Source organism: Grus americana, chromosome 11 (assembly GCF_028858705.1).
Source record: "Grus americana isolate bGruAme1 chromosome 11, bGruAme1.mat, whole genome shotgun sequence".
Lineage (NCBI taxonomy): Eukaryota > Metazoa > Chordata > Aves > Gruiformes > Gruidae > Grus > Grus americana.
Window position 1 is genome coordinate 20,890,328 of NC_072862.1, and position 14,929 is coordinate 20,905,256.

At 35.6% G+C, this 14,929-nt stretch overlaps 1 protein-coding gene across 26 annotated transcripts in view; it reads left to right on the plus strand.

Annotated features, from left to right (window-relative positions):
* The window catches only part of ATP2B2 (ATPase plasma membrane Ca2+ transporting 2), a 427,949-nt gene extending 419,029 nt beyond the window's left edge, over positions 1-8,920 (plus strand). For 20 of the 26 annotated variants that reach the window (XM_054838316.1, XM_054838328.1, XM_054838305.1 and 17 more), the window contains one exon: positions 5,377-8,920. In XM_054838316.1, the coding sequence (XP_054694291.1) occupies positions 5,377-5,688 (312 nt within the window). In that variant the 3' untranslated portion in view covers positions 5,689-8,920. Of the gene's footprint in view, positions 1-904; positions 961-5,376 lie in introns of all 26 variants that reach the window. The other 6 variants (XM_054838324.1, XM_054838323.1, XM_054838331.1 and 3 more) reach the window with 2 other exon arrangements.
* The last annotated feature ends 6,009 nt before the right edge of the window (positions 8,921-14,929 follow it).

Sequence of the window (14,929 nt, forward strand, 5' to 3'; positions counted from 1 at the left end):
TATATCTTCCCTGTAGGAAAACTAACTAGGTTTAAAGTCTAAATATAAACCCAAGACCTCAACTGGAGATATGGCATGGCAGGAAGGTTCAGACTCAGAAATATGTTCTTTAAAAGGGTTGTATAATATATTTAAACCTTGCCAAATCTGATACCAAAATGTCAAACTCTATAATTTTGCAACAATCCTATAATAAAGGATACACACTATGGAAAGTGGAAGCCCTGCACATGGTTCTGATCTTATGCTCTAAAATTCAGTGGAATAATAACTATGCAAACCTTTTGTGAAATGAGAATCAGGCCTGAGGATTTCACAGGATATGTAGGTATTCTGTTTTCCTCTTGCTACATGTGGTTTGACTTTTAAGCAGCACTTAGTGGATTACTGCATATTTATGTAGAAAGAGAGTAGCAGAGATAATGTTATGCATCTGTTTCACTCATTAAAGCAGAAACCTAGAAATTTTCTAAAATTATTGCTTCTTTAATTTTATCTTTGAATTTGCTCAACTTCTGCATCATACAATCCAGAACATACTAGCCACAACATTTACAGGTGACTTCTCCTGTGGATACCTAATCTAATTTTACTCACCTGAACCTGGGATATTCAAAAATAAATACAAACAAATATACTGAACATATGTCTTCTAATTCAAAGCTTTACATATGCAATAGTACTTTACGTATGGAATAGTACTGGACCAAACTCATTTACCTTTGTATAGTCTTGATATAGAATAGTATCAGTTACACATAAGAGTTGGCATCTCTTTGCAAAATTGACCTCTTGTTTACAATTTTATAATAATCACCTTACTGATCTTTCAGTATTGAATTTATTTGCTCTTGCAGTGCCCTACTCTCTACTGTCTGAATATTAAATGTGTTTGTTTTCCCAGAGGGCTAGAGAACATTGGACAAAAGGGTTCAGCAGGAGAGAGTGAAATAAAAAGAGGTTGTGAGTCTTTAACCTTGAGCCTGAAATGAATGTGAACCAAACTCAAGATACTTGGCTTATATGAAGCCAGGTAAACATTCGAGTATAAGCCCACACACTACCAACCATAATACATCTGTTGATGCTTAAGAGGCCTTGTGTATTTTACCTAGATTGTTGTACTTAGGAGTGAGATTCTGAACTTCATCTTTTTCTTCTGATGGGAACAAATTGTAGTATCTAAAATTCTATTTATTTCTTTTATTTTTCTTGCCTGATGCAGTATAATAAATCTAACTTTCAAGGTGGGATGAAACTGAAGAGTTTTTTCTATTACAGCTACAGAGAAGAAAGAAGTGGAAACTTATAGCAATGTCAAAAATGTCCTGAAGTGTTGTCCCCACAGTCTTTTGTTTAAAAGCAGTTCATTTTTTTCTGTTGTCTCCATTACTGTGAGAAAAGGGAGCTGTATCACACTGTTTGTCTTCCCTTGGCATTGTCAGTATCATAAAAAAATATCATTACATGAACTCAACATAGTTCATAATAAACCAACACTTTCTAGGTTCTATCCATCATGGGTATGTCCCTGCTTTTACATGCTGTACAGCCATAACGACATTATACAAAGTTCATCCGCTTTATTTTATCTTCAAAAAAGTAATGTGGGCTTTGTTTCAGCAGAGCCCCTAAACATTTTTACACCAGATATTACTTCAAATCTTGAACTTAAGCATGTATTAAAAGAATTTGTTGCTGTTGGGCCATGTAAGTCTGGGTAAATAATATTTTTTCAGTTCTTAGCTTAAATACAGTAGTATTATATATAAATTAAAATGCCACCTTTGTATCCAACAAACCCTCTACCTTTGTTTCCAGTAACATAATGAAAGAAGCAAGTTTTGTTCCTGTAAGCAGTAATTTGATGCATTGGGGGACAGACTGTGAACAAGATTTTTAATTATATTGTAATGCAGAAATTCTGTCACTGAACGAGGTGTGACACTAAAAAAATAGTAATTTTTTTCTGGATACCAAGCTAAATATGCAAAATTTAAAGTTGGGGAGAGAGTTTCTCCTCAATTGAAAAATTATTGGAAAAGATATATACAACTCTGTAGAGAAATTTTAAGAAAAGATGGTAGTTTTCCACAGCCACTTAGTGAAGAAAACTTATTGGAAAGCTAACTTTACGTATGCTCAGCTTCAGGGATTTGCCAAAGTTTGGCCCTTACATTGCCACTGCATTCCAAAGTTTAACTACTTTAGGTCTCCGCAGCTCCGAACTAGTTCTAAGCTAATATTTCCAATAAAACTCACTATGAAGAAATAGAAGCTATTCTAGTAACATCTAGAAGTTCCTGTAAAACTCAAACAGTCCATGCCAAAACTTTGCCATAGATCTTCACACAAAGTGATACGACTGTTGGCTGATCGTACATTTTGCAATCATATCTTCAGATTGTTGTGTAAACACATCTAAACAAGAGATGGTAGTGTAGGGTTTTCTTTCCATGGATCAAATACAGTACCAAAGTCAGGTCATGGCAGGCAAGTTTTCATAACTGGCTTTCAAATACAACCTAAAGTGTGAGATGTTAGTCAGCTAGCTAGCTAGACTAAAAACTTGATATTAAATGCAAATTAGATGCCAACTTTTGTTATTAAATGCAATATAGATGTTTTCCCCACTACAGAACTTGGAGCCTCATAAATTGAAATCAGTTCCTCCCTTGCTAACCTGCAGAAGCTTAAATACAGTTTGTGTGACTTGAAAAGTTTTACTTTCATTGGATTCTGCTGGATCCGTTCAAGCATAGTATCAAATTGCAACCCTTTTTATTTACCTTTATTAAAAAAAATCCAGCTGGCAAATAGAACCTAAACCTATGCAATAAGAAGTGGCTGTATTCAAAAGAATGAAATTATTTTGTTAGTTGATAAGATACAGCAAACATTTGCAACTGAATGAGGTGACTGTTATTTTTATTTAGATAGCAGAAATAATAGGTAGCTTTGCAGAAAATGTCACCATATCCACCCATACTATAAAGTAAGCATGTTACAGAAAGTTTCCTGATGTAAAATAGGACAATACAGTAACATGTTTTTAAGATTGCCTTAACAAAACATACTGTTTTTTCATTGTTTAGACTAATTTCTTTGCACTTTAAAAGACAAGATATAAAGGCATAGATAAGGAGGGAATTAATGTCACCTCTTCTCCATGAGTTCAAATCCTATCTTTAGTAATGCAAATGAATCTCTTATCTCAGTCTGTTTGTTCACTATACAGAACCATCACATAGCACAGCACTATTCAAGACATTCAGCTCCCATTAAACCCTGGTTTATAATTCCATGTGCTCTGTCAAAGAGGTGTTAGGTACCCTATGTGACTGTAGTGTGTAAAATTTATTCTTCCTATCTTATTCTTGTCTTGTACCTCTGCCAACTTCCTAAAACCTTCTAAAATCTGGACAAGCTGTTCTCTACCACGCCAATCCTCTTATTTTGAACATAAGCAGTCACATGAACCACTTTTTGTACTGTGCCTTGCTGTTATCAAATATAAAAAAGAAGGGAGAGTATTTGGACTGCTCGAAGGCCATGTATCTGAAGATGGCATGACTTAATTCTGCTACTAGGATTTTTGAAAGATGATAAATATCCAAATTTGGAGAACATAAACAAGACAGAGGTCAAAGATCAAAATACTAGTCAGCCTCTTTCTCAAATGTGCTGAAGTTCTGTACAACTTGGATAACTCCAAGCACAGGATCAGCTAGATCCCACAGCTGTAACGCTGTGACCCCCATGCCACTACTAAAATGTAGTCTGCAAATTAAAGAGGAATTAAAGCTTGACAAATTAGCGGTGTATTAGGCCAACCAATAATGTGCAGCATATTTACATGTAAAAAGATACACATACCAACCACCAAACCATTTCAAATGTGTGTGGAGGAGTTTTCACAATCCCTGCTTGCACCTTTTCTGCCTCTGCCTGTGTTTTGGTCTCCCCTCTAAGAATTGCTAAAATTTCGCTCATGGACTACATGGAAGTAGAAGGATAGAACTCATACTTAGTCATAAAACATTTGCCAACAGATCACGTTTTTGCCATTCTGTTTTTTCCTCTCTGCCCCTCCCACCCCCCTTCCAAAAAGTTATGGTTTTTTCAGCAGTAAACCAGCACAAACCTTCACTTCTTCTCAGAACTGGTAGGTCACTGGGATATAGACAGCATCCTCCCTTTGCCCACCCACAGAGGACCACATTGTCCCCACTCTGCAATGCTCCTCACTCTGTTCCTCTCATTCCCTACTAGGAAAGCAATTTGCACTGTCCCTGATAGGCTTGTAGCTCATTTTCACCTGTGTTCTTACTGTCAGGTGGTTAATGACATTAGATTGATCCTGGCATAAAGGGTTAATAACATTAGATAAGCCCTGGCATAAGTCAGCTGACCTAGTTTAAAGACTGCATATATGGCGTAAATTGTGTCACTTTCAGCATTTAACTTCACAGTTTTACAACCGAGACACAGAAAATGAAAGAGCTTGCTGTTTAAAAATGTAATTCAATTCAACCCAACAATCAATACATTATTTTATTACATGTTTTATATATATTAAAAAGTTAAATGGCTAGAACAGTGGGTCTATACTCGAGTGTTTACCTCACATATGCATGAAGGAAAAATAAAAGTTGGTTCAACAATACTATGTTCACATTATCCAGGCTTCCAAGTGTAGTTGTTGTGTGCAAGTTCTCTCTGTTTGTGTGGAAACTGTGATTTTTTTCTTCCCCCCCCCCCCCCCCCCCCCCGCCCCGGTAGCATGATTATGCTTAGTACTTTGTCTGCTTGGCTTTTTGTGCTCTTGGCTGCATTCATTTAGATTTTGCTTTAAAACATTGATATTACTTATAGTTTTTACACTTGGCTCCTGTGTGTCTCATACGTACCCATCCAACTGTGTCTGTGTTCTGTGCTTTTCTGTTTGTGAAGTGTGATATGTTATGTGTAATGGTTTTTTAACAATACAAAAGAGACTTTTTTAATTAAAAAAGCCTTCCTACTTACTCACTGCAAAACTATCAACATGCATGGTTTTACATTTGCATTACAATTAACATGGCTTGTCTTTTACTAGGGATGTACCACACGAGTGGACGTTCGCTTTCTTTAACCAGTACTTCCCATCAGTTCTTTGATGGCTTTAAACTTGATTTATTTTAATATTGCAGTTGATACAGATATTCAAAATGCACATAACTGAGCCACTCGTTTATGCATATAACATCCAGAGACTATGGACTTCAGCTGCCTGCACTGCCCTAACCATATGCTACATTTTTCACAAAGTATTCTCTAACAGTGTTGCCCTTTGAAGGTGCCAGCTCTGACACCTCTTTCTTTTTCTCCCCCCAGATCCGCGTCGTGAAGGCATTCCGTAGCTCTCTCTATGAAGGTTTAGAAAAACCAGAATCTAGAACCTCTATTCACAACTTTATGACTCATCCTGAATTTAGGATAGAAGACTCCCAGCCCCACATCCCACTCATTGATGACACAGACCTAGAAGAAGACCCTGCTCTCAAGAAAAACTCGAGTCCACCGTCTTCGCTGAACAAGAACAACAGTGCTATCGACAGTGGAATAAATCTTACAACTGATACAAGTAAATCAGCTACCTCTTCTAGTCCAGGAAGCCCAATACATAGCCTGGAGACATCACTTTAGCTGAAAAGGTCACTGCAAAAAAAAAAAATTAAAATAAAATAAAATAAAAAAACCCACAGCAACCGAAATATATAAATATATATATTAAAAACACTGCTGGCTGAAAAGCTGTTTGAACTCTTATTCACTCTGAGACAAGTGAATGAATTGTTGATCACAATGGTTTTGGGGAAAGAATGAATGGCTGATTTACATACCCCCTCTTGTTCCCTTTCAGAAAAACAAAAACAACAACAAAAAAAAATCCTCCTGCATGAATGTACTGTACACTTCTGGCCCTTCTTTCTTTTTGTTTCTTTTTTCTTTTTTTTTTTTTTTTCCTCCTTAAGCAGGAACTGCAGAGGACTTCTTTCTGAGGCTATTTATCCAATTCACTGGTCTGTGAGTTTTTTGAAATGCTTGTGTGGCATGGACTCAATTGTATAGATTAATTTAAATAACTTTTTTGAAGTTGCAAAGCTTAACTTGCACAGTAGATTTGCACCAGTTGGACAGAGGAACTTAAACATTTATGAGACTATATATAGAGATATATACATATAAGTATATACATAATTAATTATATATATGTATATATCTATCTATATATATATATAGTTATATATATATAAAGTTTCTTTGTTGGCATGTTGCCTTGTTTCTGCTCAAATTGCTCTGACTATTTTAACTTATTTATGTCCTAAAAAAGAATGTAATTTGTTTACAAACCTGTAGATAATATCCTTAACTATTTGTAGGGTTAAGAAAGCACTTCCTGCCGAAGTAGTATAAAAATGGCTCAGCTCAGCTCATTGAAAACGTCTGTAATATCGCACCCTGGATATTTTATTACAACTGTGTTCTGATTTCTGCCTGATTTTTTTTTTTCTGTGAAATAATGTAGATACTGCTAGTAAATAACAAAAGAAGCCAAAATATAACACATTGGATGTAGCATTGTGATCCTATATACAGGGAGGTAAAACAGGCTTCCTTTGTTTCAAATAAAAATCAAAATGATCAGGTTCTCTCCCCCCCCCCCCCCCGATAATCTGCTTGAATTTGTTTTGGTGCAACATACAATAACGGAGGCTATTTCATTCTTTAAACATATGGCAATGGCTTCCGAAAATATTTTGAGAGAGATATTATCTGAAACTGAGTTGAGTTTATAATTTAAAATAAGTTATATTTGGTTTGTCTGTATGGAGATAAAACTAATGTTAAAATATTGTGATATATTGTGTTAATCTTTTTCAGTTAGTAATTTAGGCACTTATTTCCTTATTACTTGCAAAGTATGGGCTGTTGGCATTTTGGATGAAAATCACTGTAGGTTGTTGCTTAGATTTTTTTTTAAAAGAAAACGATAATTTCTGCACTATTAGCTCTGAATGAAACTTTATTAATTGTATATTGAGATGTGCTTTGTGTGATTTTTTTTTTTTTAACCAAGCTTGTCTTCCTGTAGTCACAAGGTATACTGTAACACAGTAATACATTATTTTTCCTTGAGCTTTCTATGAAGAAAGCTATTTTGAAAACCTGCAGTATGGAGGGTGAAAAATATTTTTCAAGATGGTAACAGCCCTGATAACTTATAATTTATGAGCTTATATAATTGCTATGTCAACCACTTGAATGCTAAGCACTTTGTGGATCACAGATTTTTCATAAATAATTTTTGTATTTAATATAAAGTTTGCTTGGAGACTTTTCAGCATATTATCTTTTCCATAATTGTACAGTGCAAAAGACATTTTGAATTACACAATTGATTATGCCAGGTGTGTTGAAAAACACTCTCAAACTAGCTTGATAAATTGATTTGTTGAGGTATTACTGGTTGTCTTAAAGTTGGCTCATAAAGTGGTGTATCTCTGCAGTCACAAGAACTAAACCAAGCCAGAACTCTCCAAAACAAGATTAGACTCATGGCCAAACTGCAGACTGAACTGACTAAAATGTTTTCAGGGTGCATCAAGACTATTCAGCCAGGTAAAGCTCTAATCAGCTTGAATTGCCAGCTTCCGGACTTTTGTGTAGAAGCTTGAATGTTTTTGGCTCAAACTCTTAGTTCGCTATCTGATCCAAACTTTTCACTGAACAACAGAACAGGTCTTTGAAGGCATACACAACTCTTTTCAACAGATAGTGTGACCTGTTTCTTAACAGTAAAAAGCTAGCATGAAAAAACATAATTATTTTAGCTAACTCCTAGCAACAAAGTGATTGAAACTCAGTCAGGATTGTTCTTCGCTTTGTAAATATGGTGATTAACCTTTGTATAACATGTATTGGGTTTCTATGGCCTATTTGGGATATCATATTCAGAATTAAAAAAAAAAGTGTTATCTATTTACAGGGAAGCCTCTAGCTTTGGACTTGAACATCTACAGAAGCTATTAATACTGGAACAATTTATTTTCAGCATCTTAACACTGACTGTTTGCCTTTTTATTTTCAAACACTATTCATATTTTTTCTTGGTTTCATTTTTTTAAAATTTTCCTGTAGGAGTACCCCTCCCTAAGGTACCATTTGCAGACTTGAAAACTGTTAAGAAAATGAACACTGCATTCTGTGTATATATAGTAAAACATATATAAACTGAGATGCATAGAAAACTTGGGCTTTTGTGAGCAGAGACTGTGCTTTATGTATATGATAAATGATAGACTTTTTTTTTTTTTTAAAGCAGAATAGCTATGACCTTTCCAACTACAAGTCGTGCATCACAATTCCTTTCTTTTATTGCTTGACCTCTCTGTGATGGGAACAATGGATCAAAAACCAAAATGATCAGTTTGTTAAATTCCCTGCAATATATAAATGCTCGCTCTCTACGTACTGTACTTAGCAGCATGAGATTTGTGGACAACAATACAGTGGTACATTGGCAATCCATCCCACTAGGGGTTATTAATATATGTTCATTCATCTGTTTTTATGAATTTTTTTATCTAGACAATAATTGTAAATAAAGAACTTACTCTGTCTGTTCATTTAATACTATGCAAAAGGTTATGCTTTCTATTGTTATTCTTATTCCTACAGTGTGATGCTGGAATGTTTGTGGTTTCAAAAAAAAAAAAAAAGACAAAAGTAAGTAAAATATGTGATGTAAATTATTTTATAGTTTGAAACAAAATGATAAAGTTTTACTCTTGCTGCTTTCTGTCTAATAGATCTCTCTTGGCAGGAGCACAAGTGGAAAATTTAAAGAAATAAATTCACAAAGCAGCATGAACAATAATGGTCTGAACGTAACAGCTTTCTTTATTTTCACCTGAGATCATTAGATCTAGCTCTGGATTCCCACTGGGATACTGTAATGTAAAGGTGTATGTAAATCTTGTAGCTTGGCAGTAAGAACCCTGCTTACCAGTCAGTGGTTACACTTTCATTACACCCAGGTGATGAGTCAGCCCAGAGTGCTTTTAATTCCTGTCTGACTATGGGTCGGTGTAATGCCTACAACAATCAGGTGGTCCATGCTGTGGTGGTGCATGGTGCTGGGAATGGCTGATGTGAATGCTGCAGTGAAGTCAGCTGAAATTACTAAGTACAGAATAAGTGAAATGGATGAAGCGCCTGTGAATTTGCATGTGAAACAATTAGTTTAATTTTGGTCCTAAGACAGACATCGAAGTCCATTTTCATATCACTTTGGCCCATATGACATATGCCTCCATGTATGTATATATATTTTCATCTCTTTCCCCTTCTGTCACAATCAGAAAAATGACCTTTGAAACTTTCTAGAACTGGGGAGTTCAGTCCAGGACTCATGCCCTGCAACTTAAGACCTTAAAAACTGTGCATATGCAGTACCAGGGATGATTGAGGGAATTCCCATTCTGGTGCTCAGACTCTCAGCCCAGAATGTCCTTTTTTTTTTTTTTTTAACTTAGACTAGTGCAGTTGTTCCATAACTGCAGTAAACCCTATGATCATAGAGTGTTATTGCACTACCAATAGCAAGGTTTAGATGTTAGCCAAACATACTGGGTTGAACTTCTCACACAAGGTGTGAGGTGAGTAACTGTCATATAATCTTATTTTTAAAGGCAAAATGCTTCAAATTACAGATTTACCTGTCTTCTCACCTAGATTTCAAGCTTTTACCCAGAAATTCTGTATGGCAAGAAATACTTGATAGCAGCCAAAACTGCAGTGAAATAGTACTACACAGGGAGAAAAGTTACCAATAATTAAAAATGTATTCAATACAGTAAATGCAACAAAAACCCTACAGAAGACAGTTCTTAGCAGATTTCTGGGATTAATCAAGCTTTACAACTACTTTGGAATTAAACTGTTTTCTGCTTTGATTTAGTGAGCTCAGGCTAGGTAAAAATCTGAAAATATTTTTCTTTTAATTCTCTGTCACTCATTTACCTCCTTCCTACACACATAACTTTATTCACAGCCTTAGTCCAAGTGCTTTTGACAAGACTTCATCTCTGCAAAAAAAGTATGTGAGTGTTGAGGTGTTAAAGAGGACTGGGATTGTTCAGTGCGTTTTAAGCACTGTGTATATGTTAAGCTTCTGTCAGCTTCAGAGATCGATTTTGAGTTGCATCTTTTCAAGAGTGTTTGTGAAATACTTCTTTAGCACTGCATGGATGAGAGTTGTACATGTAAATGTAGAAGAATAACAGGGATTAAATTCCCTACTACACTAACCTCCTATTCTTTGCATCAAATTGGAGATTCAGAAAGGCACATACTATTTGAAGTTATTAGTCCATCACAGCAAACTGAGACTGATATCTTGATTCAAAATTCAAAGTTCCAGGTTTTATTCTTGCTATTCTTCTTTTACCCATACTAAATATACTGCTAAGAAGACAATGAGAGGAGTCACGCATGCCTAGATAGCAAATCAGGTGCTGATCATGTATGCTGATGCTATGCTAAAAGCCACTATATGTATTTGTCATGAGATGCTGTACTCATATGAAATGGGGGAAATGGTTTATAAATAGTACATGAAAGAGAGTCAAAAAGAGAAAAGTAGGGAAAAAGAGAAAGAAAATGCAGGTGCGTGTATAGTTTACGATAGACTGAAATGAAATAAAACCCCAATTGCTTATTATTGGCTTGATCTAGACATTGAGTTCTAATACAAGAGAAACTCAAATAGTATTCTCTACCAGCCTTTTCCAACTAAAGTCCAAATTCATGAGTAGGCTGAGGTTCCCAAAGTGAGGTCTAGACCTCTAGCTGGAAAACACTGATTTACAAAACTCTTGCTCAGCTATTCCCCCAAACCTGATGTCTGTCTCACCAGAAGGTTGACCAGAAGTAGATGATCTCGAGCATCCCCCTCCAACTTAATTTTTTTCTATTATTCTATGACACGAAAACAAATGACACAATTTGTGGTATAGGTTTACTTCAGTGTAGTAGCACACTACTCACGCAGGCTGTGAGAGGACCAGGGTTCAACACTTCAAATTTCCTGTTGATATTGCAGTATTATTATAGCTGCTTTTGAGGAACCACAAAAAGGTAAGCAATAGACATTTCCTGTTTATGTTTGTACTCCTGTAGCAGTGTGAGACATTGACAGAATAAAACATCACAATAAAAAGTACATAATAAAATTTATTCATGGCCCAAATCAGGACTAGGGTCCACACATAAATTGCTCTGGATTATAACCTACAAATCCATATTTCTAATTTTATCAGTACATAAAATCCTTTTAGGTAATGCTCGGTTTTGTTCACCAACACAGTGATGTAAGAGGTACTGAGTAACACAGAGAAGTGTCTGATTTTGTTTTTCTTTTTACGAACAGGTATTAACAGGCATATTATGATCTAACCTGATGGAAATTGAAGAGAAGTATGATTAAATAAGTTAGTTATTAAACAGTGCAGACTGTTGAAAAACACAAATCAAAGGAAATATTTACAACATTTTCCCCCTTATGTTCAAAAAAGCTTTGATTATCTGGGAGAGCATGTTTGCCTGGTACCAAGTGAAGTGTTAAATTCCAAGTAAGGGAATGTACTTCTCCACTTATTCTGTCTGTGACGGAAAATTAGAAAACCGAGTTATCTAGCTTTCTTGAAAAAACTTTATAGAACATTTATGACATCTGTTTAAGATGACTGTACATGTATTTGTAAAGCCTCCTAGTGTTTTCATCAGTGGGTTATTTCAAATTATTTCAGATTCAAGTTTTGTGAGAGGCATTTTAATGATTTTCTAAAAAGATCAAAGAAAATAAGACAAACATTATTTGATGAGAAATCACATGAATAAGTTACCAATGCCTTCTCATCAAAGCATATCAACTAGGAAAGCTTTCTTACTTTGCATAGGTATCATTAATTATAATTGTTAATTTGACCCATGTTTGGAATTCTTTTATAAAAAAGAAGGCAAAGATTACTGGAGTTATAGAACACCTGTCATTCTGTACATAAATAGTGCTTTACATTTGGGAAGTAACTGAATCAAAAAGAATGCTTTCTGCCATAAATGAACACGTCAAATGTCTAACGCTATTACATATAATAAACTTGCTATTCCACCAAAAAGCATCGTACACTCTCTTATGTGCCAGCACTAGTGTGTATGTAGTTACATGGTCTGGAACAGACTACTTATCTATTTTTTTTTTTTTATTGTTGCTGGATAATTGCAGTTGCTTTGTAGCTAGTTCCATGACTGGTCTCACCATATCATTTGGTGGGGGCTAGTGCTGGGGTAGAGAAGCAACAACTGATCAGAGAATCAAGCCACAATTATTTCAGATTAAAATGACTGTTCTACTAAGTCTACAACAAAGGGAATTGAACAGATGCCTCTAGAGCTCCCCATCCCTCACAGCTCTCATTCAGTGCTTCTGACCGTCTTTCTGTCTCACCACTAAGGTACCAAGCCTATCACAGAGAATTACGGTTTCAGAAGCAAAAATGCAGAGTCACTAGCATATCCAACATACTGGATATTTTCAGTATTTTGCTATTACGTTTTTCTGTGCTATTACCTATAAGCCTAAGGTGATAAAAATGGTCTTGGTGAAATATGCCTTTTTACCTATTTCCTTGTATTAATGTCAGTAGCCTCCTATGTCCCATTACTCCTGGATATAAATTGTATTTTCACTGTATGAGAAAACACAGAGAGAGCCCACATTGGCTGAGTATGCTGCAGGGATGATTCAATTGCCTTTCTTTTAATTTTCATGTTTAAGGGTAGAAGCACTACCTAACAATGACAAAGCATTTTCTCTCCTCACTGTTCCTGCCCATCTGATGTTGCCAGTACATTGTGTTCTTCAAAATGTGCAGGCTGATCTATGATATGTGACTGCCAGAGCATCCTTATGCTAATAGTGAGCTAGTACAGCAGAGTGGAAATCTGCCATCCCTCCAAACACCAGGCACTAAAAATAATAGCTGATACAACTTTGAATTACCTCACATCAGAGGAATACTTCTTATAGTCAGTAAAACGTTGCTTAAGATTTACATTATTTATCAATGGAGAACCCCAGCAGTCTTGCCTTACTTAAGTGTTCATTTGTATTCTTGAATCCTGATATGGGACGAAACTGTAGTTACAGTTTGGGATTCCTTTGTTCAGTAGTTCATGTAATGCACATGCTACATTGTACAAATCATGTCTTTATAAAAAAATTCAAAAGAAACTTTCTCCAGGTTCCCCAGCAATCTGAGATTTGGTGGGGAACTCAGATACTTAAACCTCATACTGAATGATCTCTCCTCATAAATTAGCTCCACAAAACATCATTCAAATATGTTATCAAAGTAGAAAAAAAAATTGAGCCAGGTTTTAGAAAATAGCAACTAGCCGTTGAATTACCCTGGGCTCAGAAAACACCTACTTTTGATGTTACAGCTTTGCAGGCATTATCGCAAAGGAGAGGAAATCCTGCTTTTACCACGGTAGCAAGTTCAACAAAGTATTGTTTGTTGGTGAGGCTGCAACTAAATGCTGTCAGAACGGGAGAACAGTCAGTATAGCTCTCTCTGTTCTCATTCCTATGGCCCTATGAAAATGAGCTTTGAAAATGTCACATGAAGAATGTTTTGAGAAAATTTCTATTAAGTTAATTTAGTAAATAGTTACAAAATTCCTAACATAAAAATTTGCTTTAAAAAAACCGAACCTCTGTATGCTTTATTTGAAAACTAATTTTGTTTATAAGATAGGTCTCTTTCCCTTTTTTCATTTCTGAGAAGTCTTTTTAAATAACATCCTCATAAGGTTTATAATTTCAAAGACTACTTGCAAGCAGTCATACCAAACTAGGAATGAACCTAATGCACTTGTCCTCCGTTATAACACACACAGTTTTACTATGATTAGTAAGCTTGCAAAATTGAAAAGCAAAGTGTTCCTCTGGTTTAAACAACAGTCTTCTCAAAAAAGTCGTGTGTTATTTCAAAGCCACTAATGCTCAAACACTGATCAAGATAATTTGAACACAGAAAAAAGGTTGGGGTTTTTTTTGTGTTTTTTGTTTTTTTTTTTTTTTTAAAGAAAAAAGTAGCTAATACCTATCAGAAACTTTTTCAAGACTGACATGGCAAAAGCTCAATTACAGGCTAAGCCAAAAGGTACAAGTGTTTGAAATCTTGTGATGAGAGGGCCTGTTGGCATTTGCAAACCAACCAAACCAGCAGGTGCAGAAAGGAAATGTTTTGAAGTCCTAGTCTGCGGAAGTACTAGGTATCCAGAAAGTATGATGTTGTTAACAGTCGTATATATCCAAGCAATTATTAAAATCAAATCTCTGAGCTGTATTATTTCTACTACTATCATAGATTTATCTAATTTATAGATATAATGAGCACCAAACCACCTAAGGTTGAAGGTCAGCTTGCATAGATGTAGTAGTTGCAGGTGTGTGAGCTACTCCAGATGAAGCATTGATGTAATAGCAAACAAGCACATTGGCAGAGAAGACTATTTCATGGGGGAAGGAGGGGAGAAAGATTCTGCTGTGTGATGGTGTTATGGGACAAACTGCAGCTTCAACAGCTATGCACTGGTTTGCTGACAAGGTAAAGTTAATGAGTTGAGAATGTGGTAAAGGAGTGGAGTAACTTACTTCTGTTCAATTATGCCCTTGAAGGTTATTTTGACCTGCAGTGTTTTACTAAGCAAGTTTGGAAGAGATTAATGTAGTGTTCCTGGTGAAGTTAGTAAGTGCTGTCTACTGCATCAATAGATGCCCTCCCACCCCTGCTTTGATTTGAAAAACCTAATGCAT